The following is a 15,254-nucleotide window of genomic DNA, read 5'->3' as shown; positions in this document are numbered from 1 at the left end:
CATGCCTTTACAACGCGGTTTTTACAACAAAAACCTTTACAACGCATACCACTTTGGGGTGCTGGATAGTGAATAGTTTAATTTACTATTCCAACTCTAGTCCCCGTGGACACTAGGGAAGGTGTTGGATAGTAAATTAAACTTATTCCCTATCCTAGAGCGCCCCCCAGCGCAATACGTTGTAATGGTTTGTGTTGTAAAAGTTGCGTCGTAAAGGCACTGCGTGGTAAAAGTTGCGTTGTAAAGGATGTTTCCCCAATGCCAGAACTTCTGAGACTGCAGTTTCCAAGACGGCTCTCCCTCGGAGACGCCGTTCATCTTGAATGGAGCTTAAGCCTCCTGTACACTTTTCCACCCAAACCACACCTGCTCAGAGTTCTCCAGACAATCAGGAATTACCGGGCCCAAGCCATCCTTGTGGCTCTGGACTGGGCTCAGAGATTTTGGTATTCCGATCTGTTGAACATGGTCATCGGTCCTCCAATCAGACTGCCTCTTCGGCAGGAACTTCTGTTACAGCAGCAGGGGAGGGTTCTTCACCCGAACCTGTCAGCGCTACACCTTCATGTGTGGAGATTGAGTGGCAACAGTTGATAGCTTTCAACCTTCTGCCCATAGTCTGTAATGTTATCTTGGCAGTCAGGCTTCCCTCCACCAAGACAGTATATGCCTGTTGCTGGGGCAAGTTTGTGACATGGTGTGCAGAAATGCAAGTTGACCCACTTTCTGCTCCCCTTTCTCAGGTCCTTCTATTTATCCTTACCCTTGCCCAGCAGGGCTCTGCTTTGGTCACCTTAGAGAGCTATTTTGCTGTCATATCAGCCATTCGGAGGTTGCCAGATCAACATTCCTGTTCAAATCCCCTGTTGTAAATAGGGTTATGAAAGGTTTCCAACATAAGTTTCCACCCTCGCCCTTTATCCTGCCTCAGAGGGATCTCAACCTACTACTTACATTTTTAATGAGCGCTCCTTTTCGGCCATTACTTAACTGTCCTCTCATGCTCCTTACCATCAATCTCTCCTTTTTTGTGGCAATTGCATCTGCCCAGAGGATCAGTAAGCTTCCACACCTAAACATCTTTCCAGAGAAGCTGGTTCGTCCCGAATGGTCGCTCCCCCTCGCTCCCACAGCTGAAGCACCTTCACTGAGCACTCGTGTCTCTGCACTCGTGTCTGGTATTGTAGCTCTGCTGAAAGAATTAACTGAATTGCTGTGTTAATTTAGAGCGCATTTGCATCGTAGTTCATAGCGCTTGTGTTAGAGCTTGGGCGTCGTACCTTAGAGCGCTTGTGTTATCGTAGCTCTGGTGACTGAATTGCTGTTTGAAATTAGCGCTTGTGCAATATTGATTTTTGAGAAGCCCTCCTTCATTGAGGCCATTGCGCTGGGTTTCGCTTTGAATCCCTCCCACCATTTTGTTGTTGTGATTTCCCCTGGCCCGCCTCCCTGCTACCGCCTCCCAGCTGACCCTCCCACGCTCCGCCCCCCCACTATCCATTTAATATAGATGAACCCACGCGCAGCGTCCACGCACTACGACCGCGCCGAAGGTGCGCCAAAGGTAAGCCCGTCTACGCCCGTCCGCGCCTGGACCGCGCCCAGCGCCAGACCCCCTGGTCCCCGTAATGCCCAGCCCACTCGCTTCACTTACGATGCCACCACCCTCCTAGCCCTTAACCTCGGCCGCTCCCCCAACTGCGTCCAAGCCGCTCCTGGACACACCCATGGACCCTTCTCTTGCAACTCCTGCAAGTTCGACGGCACCAAGAACAACTCCTCATCCACTAACACCAACCAGAGATCTGACACCAACCACCTTAAATGCATTCTGCTCAACACCCGCTCGGTCCACAGGCACGCCATCGACCTCTGGAATCTACTAGACACCTTTTCACCGGACGTCGCCTTCCTAACAGAAACATGGATGAATGCTTCTTCAGCCCCAGACATCACCATCGCCATTCCGGAAGGATACAAGATCATCCAAAAGGACCGCATCAAGCATACAGGAGGAGGCATCGCTATCGTCCATAAGAACTCCATCCGCATCTCAACCAGCTCAGACGTCAACCTCGCTAGCGCCGAACACCTTCACTTCCAGATCCACACCGACCCCAAGACCACACTCAGAGGCACCCTCCTCTACCGGCCTCCAGGACCCCGCGCACAATTCAGTGACGACATCACTGACTTCATCACCCCACACGCCCTCCCCTCCAAGGAATACATTCTATTGGGAGACCTCAACTTTCACCTGGAAAAGAGCAACGACAGCAACGCCACCCCCCTTCTGGACAATCTCGCCAACCTCAGACTCAAACAACTCGTCACTACCCCCACCCACATTGCAGGTCACACTCTCGACCCTATCTTCACCTCCAGCAAACATGTCTCATTTAGTCACACCACAGCTCTTCACTGGACGGACCACAGCTGCGTTCACTTTACCTACAATAAGACCACAATCCACAACCATCCTCAACCCACCCTGCGAAGAAACTGGAACAAAATCACCAGCGACCAGATTTCCTCATCGCTTCTTCTAAACCCCCCCCGCCCACTCCTCAAACCCCGACCAAGCAGCCATTAACCTCACCCAATGGCTATCCAACAGCGCCGACATCCTAGCACCGTTGAAAAAACGCCTAATCAAGCTAGGCATCAAAAACGCATCCTGGTTCAACGATGATCTTAAGAAATCTAAGAAACTCTGTCGCTCCCTCGAAAAGGCCTGGAAAAAAGATCCTAACACCAGCACCAGGGACGCCTTCAAAAACGCCACCCGCTTACACCACCAACTAATCCGGTCTGCCAAGAAAGCCGCATTCAAAGACCGTCTAGATAACAACGCCCACAACAGCAAGGAATTATTCAACATCGTCAAAGAATTTACCAACCCATCAGCCAACTCCAACGACATCACCCCCTCCCAAGCCCTCTGCGACTCCCTAGCTTCCTTCTTCCACAACAAAATCGCAGACATCCACAACAGCTTCGACAACCGACCCGAAGACCAACCCACCCAATCTTCTGCAGGACCCTCACCCCCCTTGAACATCCTTAACGACTGGAACCCAATCTCCACTGAGGACACCATCCACCTGATGAACTCCATCCACTCAGGATCCCCAACTGACCCATGCCCTCACCACATCTTCAACAAAGCAGACTCCATCATAGCACCACACCTCCGAGATGTCATCAACTGCTCCCTCAACTCCGCCACCTTCCCGGAAAGCTGGAAACACGCAGAACTCAGCGCCCTTCTGAAAAAACCCACAGCTGACCCCACCAAACTCAAAAACTACCGCCCCATCTCGCTCCTTCCATTCCCGGCCAAAGTCATTGAGAAAGCTGTCAACAACCAGCTCGCCGCCTTCCTCGAAACCAACAAATCCCTCGACTCCTCACAGTCCGGCTTCTGAGCCAAACACATCACTGAGACCGCCCTCATCGCAGCAACAGACGACATTCGAACTCTACTGGACAATGGAGACACAGTCGCCCTCATCCTCCTCGACCTCTACGCTGCCTTCGACACAGTCTGTCACAGCACCCTTCTACAGCGCCTCAGAGACGTAGGAATCCAAGGAAAAGCACTGGAATGGATCACTTCGTTCCTCACCGGAAGAACACAGAGAGTCCGCCTCCCACCATTCAAGTCAAAGGCCTCTGAAGTCATCTGCAGCGTGCCACAAGGATCGTCACTCAGCCCCACCCTCTTCAACGTATACATGAGCCCCCTTGCGGCCATCGCTCGCCAACACAATCTCAACATCATCTCCTACGCGGATGACACTCAACTGATCCTATCACTCACCAAAGACCCTAACACCGCCAAAACCAACTTACACGAAGGAATGAAAGAAGTAGCCGAGTGGATGAAGCACAGCCGTCTGAAACTGAACTCAGACAAAACAGAAGTCCTCATCTTAGGCACCTCCCCCTCCGCCTGGGATGACTCTTGGTGGCCAGAAGCCCTTGGAAAAGCCCCCATCCCGACGGACCACGCACGGAACCTGGGCGTCATCCTGGACTCCTCACTCTCGATGACCAGACAAGTCAACGCCGTTTCATCATCTTGCTTCAACATTCTTCGCATGCTCAAAAAAACATTTCGCTGGATCCCCACCGAAACTAGAAAAACGGTCACCCACGCACTGGTCACGAGCCACCTGGACTACGGAAACACACTATACGCCGGTACCACCGCAAAACTCCAGGAAAAACTCCAACGCATCCAGAACGCTTCAGCCAGGCTCATACTAGACATCCCGCGTAAAGAACACATCTCTGGTCACCTGAAAAACCTCCACTGGCTCCCCGTAAATAAGAGGATTACTTTCCGCCTCCTAACCCACGCACACAAAGCACTTTACGATCTTGGGCCCGAATGCCTCAACACACGATTGTCCTTCTACACCCCCTCCCGTCAGCTGCGATCCTCCAACCAAGCCCTTGCCACGGTACCTCGCATCAACAAAACCATATGGGAGGTAGATCCTTCTCCTACCTGGCAGCTAAAACCTGGAACTCACTTCCCACTCACCTTCGCCTTACTCAGAACCACCTAGCATTCAGAAAGCAACTTAAAACTTGGATATTCGACAAGTAATTCCCCACCCTCCCTCTAGCGCCTTGAGACCCTATGGGTATGTAGCGCGCTATATAAATTTCTTGACTTGACTTGACTTGACTGACTTTTATGCTGAAAGTTAGCCCTCCTTTTATGTGTGCCAGTTCATCACCCTGCCTACCTTTTATGGTCTGCTATATCCCTCTAAGAAATGACAACAAAAAAGTATTTTTGTTCTACCTCAACCGGACAAAAGATTTATGGTTGGACAACCAACTATTCGTGGGGTATGTTGGAACCAAGAAGAGAAAAGCTATGCAGAAATGGATCATCTCTCAATCGATCTGTATTCAAACCTGCTACTCACTGGCCAAGAGGTAACCCACTGAGGGTTTGAATGCTCGTTCCATCAGCGCTAGAGGCTGCAAATACTGCGAATACTGCAATATCCTGCAGAGATCCGGTCCTGGATAGCCACCAGGCTGCATATGTTCACCAAGCACTACTGCCTGGACAGGCAGGTGTGTCAGGAAGGGCACTTTGCCTGTTCGGTCCTGCAGGACTTTCTAGTGTGAATTTGTTCCGCAGACCCACCTCCAGGGAAGTATTTATTGGGTATCTATTCCAAGGTTAGGAATCTTGAGCTAGGAGTCTGTATCAGACTTGCCTTCGGTAACGCCTTAATTGGTAGAGACTCTACAGTGTCCTTTGTGGCTCTGCCTCCTAGCATGGAAAGTTGTGAAAATAAACTGATGTCAGTACGCTGGCTATAGAGGTACGGTGCACGTCACATTCCAGCGCAGATGACTCTGATTACACCACATTGAGCCAAACGATGTACCCTAACGATGCACAGGGGTACTGCTCACAAAACAATTCCGGAGCCAGTCTGACGCCTGGGGATAATTCTAAGGTAAGGAATCTGCGGCTACATAGAGTATATACCAAATACGGATTAAACAAAAGGTAAGTAACTTGTTCATATAGAGCTATGTCAGATAATTGGGGTGGGGTCTATTGATTGAAGGGGGAATACTCTTTCTCACATACCCGTGGACATGCGACGTGCAACAAGCAGTAAGGAATTGATAGACTCTGCTCGCTGAGCTGTTCGAAAACATGTAGACTTATAGACTCAGGCCATTCAGTAACACAGGACTCTGATGTGCATAAAAAAAGGAAAAGCACTATATTCTGTGCTCCTGCGATGGTGAAATGTATCCCATGGTGCAATGGCGTCAAGTGAAACAGCGAAACATTCAATGAAAGGGGTTGATAACCAATATATGGTGATTACACCAGCTCGCGTAATTAATAGTAACTTGCGGGGAAGAAATCCTACCACCAGAGCACAATAAGCAAGAGCGAGTGACTGCTTGTGCTGCTGTTTATGTTCTGTTACACTAAGCACTGGTTTCTTGGAGCAAAACGCATCCTCACATCCATTTTGGCTGCAAGGGAGTGTATTTGTAAGTAGTGCTCAATACAGAATTGCTCTTCTCGCATATTTCTGCATAATCTCACCGAATGTTTGGGTAAATCCATGTGATTACATTACACAGAATTGCGAGAGTTACATCTGCCCCTATCACTGAATCACCAACAAGTTCATTGATACTCCAGAATAGGCTGCAGCCTCACGTGAAATATGGGATTGCAACCTATAGACTGGGTCCCCACAGTAGAAGGGCCCTTGAAGGTGTTGGTGGTGGAGAAGGCCAACAGGGTTTATTGATAAATATACTATGGTAGGGACATCTTAAGGATTTTGGGGACCTCGGGCAAAAGATAATTTGAGGCTATCTGCTCGGAACAACTTTGAATATATTATCAATTTTTAGCTCATTCAAGCCATGTTAGAAATTAAGTTTCTGGTTGGCAGAGGTATGCATTATGTCTGAACAGGAACCACAATCCTAATCAGGGTAAGTCCGAAGCACACTATAAATTAATCTGTGCTTACCCTATGCTTACCCTATGGTAGCTTGGCACAAAGCAGGTAGGCTTAACTCAATATGTAAAGTATGGGTGCAACACTTCAAACAGTAACACCGTGAAAACACCACAAAATGCTCCAGACCAGTTTAGAAAAGTTGATTATGATTTAATGAATAAAAGAAGACCAAAATGACAAACATCCAATAAGTAGAAGTCAAAGATAGGCATTTTTAAAGATTAAAAGTGTCAATAGGGCTTAGAAGCAATATGTACCTATGTGGGTTATCTGGTCGCGCTGGACTGGGGCCAAAATCAAGAGTTCAGGCCGGCCGTGATGGAGAACGGGCCAGGTACTGGAGCCACGCAAGGCCTGCTGAACAAAATACTGGGATCCTGTTCGCAACAGCGAGATGTGGGGTGCAGCTGAGCGATGCGTCAGTGTCGATCCGGCACTCGAGGTGATGCAGCAATTTTGGTGATGCACTTGTTCTGAAGACGATGACGGAAGCCGAGATGTGTTGATTCGAAAGTTGATGCGCCATTTTTCTCCATGCAGTCAAGGGGATGCGTCGATCTTCTCTCACTGTTGCGCCAGCGATGCAGTGGTTCCAACGCATCAGTCCCAGAGGAATGTGCTGGTTCTTAGTGCAATGCTCCGGTATTGTTCCTGCAACAGCGGTTATACTTTGATTCTGCTTCACGCAGCAGGCGATGCATCAATTTCACTGGAGAAAGCACCTGGATCCACTTTCGAACTGACATTGGGGGCAGGAAGCGAGACCTTGATATCCCTAAGTCTCAAAACACGAGGCAAGCTAGCATGGCCTTGGAGACCTCTCTGGGTTCAAGAAAGAGTTCAATTCCTTCTAAGCAGGGACAGAGGGTAGCAGGCAGCAGGGAAGTGTAGCAGAAAAGCAGTTCTTCCAGAACGGCAGTACAGCAGAGTTGGCAGTCCTTGTAGCAGCACAATAGTCCTTCTTCCTGGCAGAGTTTCTTTACAGGTCTAGAAGTTGCCCATTTCGTGGGGTCATAACCCCGGAACTTATACCCTGCTGTCCCTTTGTAATGGAGGTAACTTCAAAGAGGAGATTTGAAGTGCACTGAAGTCCTCCCTTCTCAGCCCTGGCTCCAGACTCACTACAAGGTGGTAATCAAACTTTGTGGGGGGGTACAGGATACTGCCCACTCAGGTGTAAGTGTCAGCTCCTTCCTCCAATCCTTCCCAGGATGAGCCGTCATGATGCAGATGGGCACTCAGTCACACCGACCCTACATTTGTATGTGGCTGTCTAGAGGGAATGCACAAAGTCCTGCTGTCTCCCACCCCAGACGTGTATTGAAGACAGATTGTAGGCATACAAAGCTTTAAGAGCAGAGAAATGCCATCTTTCTAAAAGTGGCATTTCTAAAATAGTAACGTATGAGAGGGGTAGGCCTCATATAGTGAAAATCAAATTGAGGTGTTTTCCACTATGAGGGCATACAAAGCTTAAAAGTACATGTCCTACCTTTTACATACACTGCACCCTGCCCAATGGGATACCCAGGGCCTCCCTTAGGGGTGCTATATAGATAATAATAAGGGAGTTTAAGGCTTACCAGGGGGTTTTAAATGCCAAGTCGGCATATCAGTGTAAACTCCACAAACAGGCTATGCTGTGGCAGGCCTGAGACATGTTTAAAGTGCTGCTTGTGTGGGTGGCACAATCAGTTCTGCAGGCCCACTAGTAGCATTTAATTTATAGGCTGTGGCCAAAGGTAGTGCACTCTACTAGGGATTTACAGATAAATTAAATATACCAATAGTGGATACGTTAATTAAAGCAGTTTTAGAGGAGAAGTGCATGCACTTTAGCAATGGTCAGCAGTAGTAAAGTTTCAAAGGAAAGAATACAACAAACAGTGGAGGTAAGCAGGCAAAAAGTTTGGGAAGACCACCCTAAGGCTGTCATGCCAAACACACACCCTCAGCAACTATGGTGTGGTCATTAACAACATTCTTTGTTGGCCCACAAACCTTCAAGGGGACCCCAGTCCTTCAGGGGTCCTCTGTTCAGTGCAAAGCATTTGAGTATTTATGAGATATTGGAGACATGGGAGTACCTTTTCCTATTATGCAGGGGACCCTATAATCTCTCCATTGTGCCACTGTCTGGAACTGTCTAGAAAGCGTAATAATGGGAGCCATAGAAAGGTAGGGGTCCTGAGCCAGAGCCCACTTTGCCCATGCCGTAAAACGTCTCTGTACTCTGGGCGCATGAAGGTGGGGAATTATTTTGGCTACAGCGGGCTAGTCCCATAGAAAAATATGTACATTGCTGTGAAAGATTTAACAACGAATATTTCCAAAACTAAGAACCTTTGTTTAATTTCTCAGGCCCTCAGTGACCTTCTCAGGTCAGACAAGGCTAATCAAGAAAGTTAGACGAGGACATATGACCTTGACTTGTCATCAGTAAGAGGTGCAGTTGTCTTCCACTTCAAGAAGCTATCTAGGAAGACTATTACATTTAAATAAAAGACCTATAAATCTGGAAAAACAAAAAATGGGATAGTTCTTAGAATCCTGTTACCTATTCTTCCTGCTTTTGCCTTGCTGACCTCTTCCACGAGGGGAAGCACTAGCTACACCTAGTGAAGCCTATCTGTTTCTGTACCTTTCATATTAATAGAACATGAAATAATACAATGCTTCTATGCCACCTTGTTAACAATGATAACAATGTTGACCATGAATATATATCACCAAAGTGAGAATTTTGCGCCAAATTCTGTATTCTAGAAAACTAGAATTCACACACCAACCCAGGGCATCAAGCAAAGTTGATGTCCTGTGTTTTGTGAAAAGGAGACTGCAGAAATGTGACATCTACTTAGATATAAGGCATCTTTGTTGTCCCCTAGAACTGGGACGCTGTGCGTGGCCAAGAGCTACTGAATGCACCCTTGCACTATGGTAAAAGGGGGCCTGCATTACAAGCAGGATTATTTTTATGCAGGAAGGGTTATCTTCCTACACAAAACAATCTTTATAGGCATTTTTGTCACTCTATGTGTGCTGGCTAATGCAGCACATGTAAGAAGAGATAATAACAAGGAAAAATAAAGATATTTCTCAATGTTACACCTAATTTGTAAAGGAGTAATATTTTGACACATTCCCAAGTTTACAAGTCTTTGTAGATCTGAGAATACACCAAAATCTATGGATGACTGCTTGGGAACGTCCATGCTCTCCCCATGGAACACTTGCCAAGTTAAAATGTAATTCAATGGAGTGCAACAGCTGTTTTGAGTTACATTTCTTTACAAACCACGCAAGGTCGTGTAAATCAGGCCTGGTGTGGCTTTGTAAATATAACTGCAGCATTTGCAGTGTCATTACATTGCCATGGGTGACGCAAAGTCAATGCAAAGGGCCCAGATCCATTTCATGTGGGAAAAAACCACAGTCCACTTACATGGGGTATGATACCCAAAGGTGATGTGAGTTCCTTCGTGTTTTTGTCTGTCATAATTCTACGTTTTCTTTCCATTTTAGGGCTTCCGACAAGGCTTTGCGACCTTGCTGTTCATTCTCCTGCTCATTCTCTCACTACTGGAGTTCTGCATGGCGTTTTCCACCTCAGTCTTTGGATGCAAGTCAGTCTGTTGCTCTGGCAACACAGCAGATACTCAGGTAACACCACCCTCTTATTATACAATCTCCTCTTTCTAAATATTCTTTATTTTTTTTTATTTTCCCATATAAACATGTCCAAAAGGAAAGCAGCTTTTTTTCTAAAATGACACTAATTTCTCCAGAGTAACTTCTTTTAAATGTGAAAAAGATTTAAATAACTGAGTATTTGAAATATGCGGTGTCTTTTCGTGGTTGAGTGAGAGCAGGTTATATGTGGGGCAAAGAGTGAAAGAGCCAGGTCTTCAGTTTTGGTTGAAGGGTTGGTAGTCGTAGCCAATTGTATGGTTTTTGAACAGTGTTAGTGAGATTAGGTTTATGGTCTAAGACTCCTAAGCCACTCAATCTTAAATAGCAACATTGTGTAGTGCTAAGAAGTTGGTCTGATGATGATATCGCGGGAAGAAGGAATTTAGGGTTCTAACCGTGGTGCTAGAAAAGATGGACCTATGGAGAAGACACAAGTACTTTAAAAACCGTGAGCAGGTGAGGTTTGGAAATCATAAGTGTGATGTGCCGTTACCTGCAGGCATTTACTACCAGCTGGGGTTGAGCAGGTATTGGGCAGTCTTTTTGCCTCAAGCTGTTGTCCAGCAGACCCTTACTTTAACCGGGTTTACAGGGTGTGGAATTACACCAGGTAAAACCAGGTCAGGTGTTGCTCAGCCCAGTAATTATTCTGCAACTGGGTGTATGAGTATCTAGGCGACAACCACATAGGCAACGAAGGAAGAAGGAGTGTGTTTTCCATCAGCACATATCCCTTATTGACCTCAGGGAGGTGGAGGTTATACAGTTCTACACATTGAAGAGGGAGTCCATCATAGAAATGATGGAGAAGATAGCGCCAAGTTTCCAGTCAGCAACTGCAAGGACCAGTGCTATCCCAGCACACAACATTTATTTATATCCTACACATGTTGGCCTCAGGATCCTACTAAATCACAGCGGGTAGACTGGCTGGCATTTTACAAGGAGAATTTTCTGCCTTTATCCAATCTATATTGCATGCCATCATAAAACTCACACCCTAGTACCTTCTCTTCCCCAAAACTATACAACAAAAAATGGATTTAAAGCAAGGCTTCTGCACTATTGCTGGATTTCCTCTTGCACTTGGTGCCATAGATGACACAAATGCCCAATTTGTGCACCCTGCAGCAACATCACATCTGTTCATAAACCACAAGAGTAACTTCTCCACAAGTGCCCAGGCGATAGTGGGCCATCAGAGAATGCTCATCAATATCCTTGCGAAATTTCGAAGATGTGCACATGATGCATACATCTTCTGCCACAGTACCATCGATGAGCGGTTTTAGAATGGCGTACTCATTGGTAAAGTAAACAGAAATATACATCATACCAACTAAGATATTGTAAGGTATGACTTAATAACTATCTCTGTCTTTGTGTCTGGATCTTATTTCATATACAAATATTGTTAAACTAAGCATATGTGTCACACATGGCAGTACATATGTAGGCTGATCAAAATATCATGAGCACAAATGGGAGAATAACATCAAAGTTCAACATATGTCATGCTTAAAAGCGCAGTATCAAATTTTAGTTGAATGTGTACTCCAGTGTTAGACATCATAAGTTAGGACTACATAGTAAGGCAACCTTTCGCCTAGTTTCATCCTACCTTTCTCTACATAATGGTTTTGGCACTGATGTTGTGTGGTTTTCTCTGAAAACTTCCATGGTTTTTTATGCATGAGGACTCTTAGTATCATATCTTAATACCTTGCGCACTCAGTACAAAAGTCACTGCCATCATGTTATGTTATGTTAGGTTGGTTTTATATAGCGCTCAGCTACTCCGAGGAGTGTCCCGGCGCTTTTGGGAAAAAATTGAGAGCGGGCAGCAGGGGCGGACAGACCGAACATAAGACTATTGGACAAAGAGCCAGGACTTTAGCTCCCTCCTGAAACCCAGAAGATTAGTGTTCAATCTCAGGAAGACAGGCAAAGAGTTCCAAAGCTTAGGAACAAGATAGCGGAAGGAACGACCACCCATTCGGGCTCTTCTGACAGATGGAACATGTGCCAAGGCCGGAGAAGCTGACCTCAGAGTCCTCGAAGGCAGATAGAAAGCCAATCGGTTTCTGATGTATTTTGCTCCTGCGCCATGGAGAACTTTAAAGGTCAGCGTGAGACCCTTAAAGGCCATGCGTTTTTTGATGGGAAGCCAGTGAAGTTTTTTTATTAATGCCGTTGCGCTTGTTCTGCGATGACAGCCAAAAATGGCTCTGGCAGCAGCATTCTGCACAACCTACAGGCGAGAGAGGAGAACCTCCGGCAGGCCCAGGTAGAGCACGTTGGAGTAATCCAGGCGCGAACCTATCAAAGCCTGAACAGTAACTTTCTGGCCAAGAGAAAGCATCCGAAGAAATTTCCTAAGCATCTTAATGATGCCGAAACACTTGCCGACGAGGCCCAAGATCTGGGGTTTCATCTTGAGGCCATCATCGATCTGCACTCCCAGATTCTTGGCCTTGGGGGAGGCAGCCGTGGGGGGAAACATGGCCGGCGGCCACCAAGATTGCCATCTGGGGTCAAAAGAACAGCCGAAAAACAGCAGCTCCGATTTATCGGAGTTGCATTTAAGGCTATGTTCTTCAAACCACTTGAAGACAGCCCCCAGACAGCCTCTGATCTGCCCTCCATCGAAGTCTGGACCCTTCTGAACTGGTAAAGATAAGCTGGGTGTCGTCAGCGTAGGACACGATCTGGGCGCCGAAAGACTCCGCCAGAGCCGCCAGGGTTGCCAAATAGATGTTAAACAAAATAGGGCTCAGTACAGAGCCCTGGGGCACCCCTACCTCCAATGGCGGCATCTCGGCAGAGAAGGGGGGGCCCAGACCGTTTGGCGGCGGCCAGCTAGGAAGGACTTAAACCAATTGAACACCGCTGCCCGGAGCCCGATCTCCCTTAATCTGAGAAGGAGACCGCCGTGGGGAACGGTCTCGAAGGCCGCCGACAAGTCAAACATTACCAAAATGGCCTTGCCTCCTGCGTCCAGCACCTCTCTGATGGCATCGGTGACCTCCAATAATGCTGTCTCCGTACTCATATTGGCACGGAAACCCGACTGGGTATCATGCAAGATGTTATTCTTTTTCAGGAAGTTTGAAAGAGAGGCGTGGACGTGCTTGTCCACACCTTTAGCCAAAGCCGGGAGGAGGGAGATAGGCCTATAGTTAGCGTGCAGCAAAGGGTCTAGATTAGGCTTCTTCAGAAGCGGTAGGATCAGGGCATGCTTCCAGGCCTGAGGGACCACACCCGTGCTCAGCGAACAGTTGAGCACCGGGTTGATGAGATCATTGATTACTGGGGCCATTTTTCCCAGGCACTTTGCAGGACAAGGATCCAGAGGTGAGCCAGATTTGAGTTTAGAAATCAGATCTAGAGAAGAAGTCAACGAAAGAGGGGGAAAGTTGGCCAGAATAGGACCATCATCAGGAAGGAACATAGAGCAAGGGGCACCTATTTCAGACGGAGTTATTAAAGTGGTAGGGGGAAAGGAATCTTGAATGGTCTTGATTTTAGAAATGAAGAAATTGGCCAGTTGAGACACCCAGGGTTCAGAGTGATGGTGCATGGGCAGAACAGAGCTAGGTGCTGTAAATTTCTTAACAATAAGGAAGATTTAAATAACTGAGTATTTGAAATATGTGGTGTCTTTTCGTTGTTGAGTAAGAGCAGGATATATGTGGGGCAAAGAGTGAAAGAGCCAGGTCTTCAGTTTTGGTTGAAGGGTTAGTAGTCGTAGACAATTGTATGGTTTTTGAACAGTATTAGTGAGATTCGGTTTATGGTCTAAGACTCCTCAGCCACTCATTCTAAAATAGCAACATTGTGTAGTGCTAAGAAGTTGGTCTGATGATGATATCGCGGGAAGAAGGAATTTAGGGTGCGAGAAAAGATGGCCCTATGGAGAAGACACAAGTACTTTAAAAACCATGAGCATGTGAGGTTTGGAAATCATAAGTGTTATGTGCCGTTATCTGCAGGCATTTACTACCAGCTGGGGTTGAGCCGGTATTGGGCAGTCCTTTTGCCTCAAGCTGTTGTCCAGCAGACCCTTACTTTAACCAGGTTTACAGGGTGTGGAATTACACCAGGTAAAACCAGGCCAGGTGTTACTCAGCCCAGTAATTATGTTAAAAAGATTTAAATAACTGAGTTTTTGAAATATGTGGTGTCTTTTCGTGGTTGAGTGAGAGCAGGATATATGTGGGGCAAAGAGTGAAAGAGCCAGGTTTTCAGTTTTGGTTGAAGGGTTGGTAGTCGTAGCCAATTGTATGGTTTTTGAACAGTGTTAGTGAGATTAGGTTTATGGTCTAAGACTCCTAAGCCACTCAATCTTAAATAGCAACATTGTGTAGTGCTAAGAAGTTGGTCTGATGATGATATCGCGGGAAGAAGGAATTTAGGGTTCTAACCGTGGTGCTAGAAAAGATGGACCTATGGAGAAGACACAAGTACTTTAAAAACCGTGAGCAGGTGAGGTTTGGAAATCATAAGTGTGATGTGCCGTTACCTGCAGGCATTTACTACCAGCTGGGGTTGAGCCGGTATTGGGCATTCCTTTTGCCTCAAGCTGTTGTCCAGCAGACCCTTACTTTAACCGGGTTTACAGGGTGTGGAATTACACCAGGTAAAACCAGGTCAGGTGTTGCTCAGCCCAGTAATTATTCTGCAACTGGGTGTATGAGTATCTAGGCGTCAACCACATAGGCAACGAAGGAAGAAGGAGTGTGTTTTCCATCAGCACATATCCCTTATTGACCTCAGGGAGGTGGAGGTTATACAGTTCTACACACTGAAGAGGGAGTCCATCATAGAATTGATGGAGAAGATAGCGCCAGGTTTCCAGTCAGCAACTGCAAGGACCAGTGCTATCCCAGCACACAACATTTATTTCTATCCTACACATGTTGGCCCATGTACTAAATCACAGCGGCTAGATTGGCTGGCATTTTACAGGGAGAATTTTCTGCCTTTCTCCAATCTATATTGCATGCCATCATAAAACTCACACCCTCG

General features: G+C 46.8%; 1 protein-coding gene across 6 annotated transcripts in view; it reads left to right on the top strand.

Annotated features, from left to right (window-relative positions):
* LOC147735029 (membrane-spanning 4-domains subfamily A member 4A-like) overlaps positions 1-15,254 on the top strand; it is a 316,483-nt gene that overhangs the window by 237,100 nt on the left and 64,129 nt on the right. For all 6 annotated transcript variants that reach the window (XM_086953129.1, XM_086953127.1, XM_086953124.1 and 3 more), the window contains one exon: positions 10,059-10,196. In XM_086953129.1, the coding sequence (XP_086809255.1) occupies positions 10,059-10,196 (138 nt within the window). The remainder of the gene's footprint in view (positions 1-10,058; positions 10,197-15,254) is intronic.

Source organism: Lissotriton vulgaris, chromosome 1_2, assembly GCF_964263255.1.
Source record: "Lissotriton vulgaris chromosome 1_2, aLisVul1.2, whole genome shotgun sequence".
Lineage (NCBI taxonomy): Eukaryota > Metazoa > Chordata > Amphibia > Caudata > Salamandridae > Lissotriton > Lissotriton vulgaris.
Note: the sequence above shows the minus strand (reverse complement) of the source record. Positions and strands in the feature narration are given on the sequence as shown.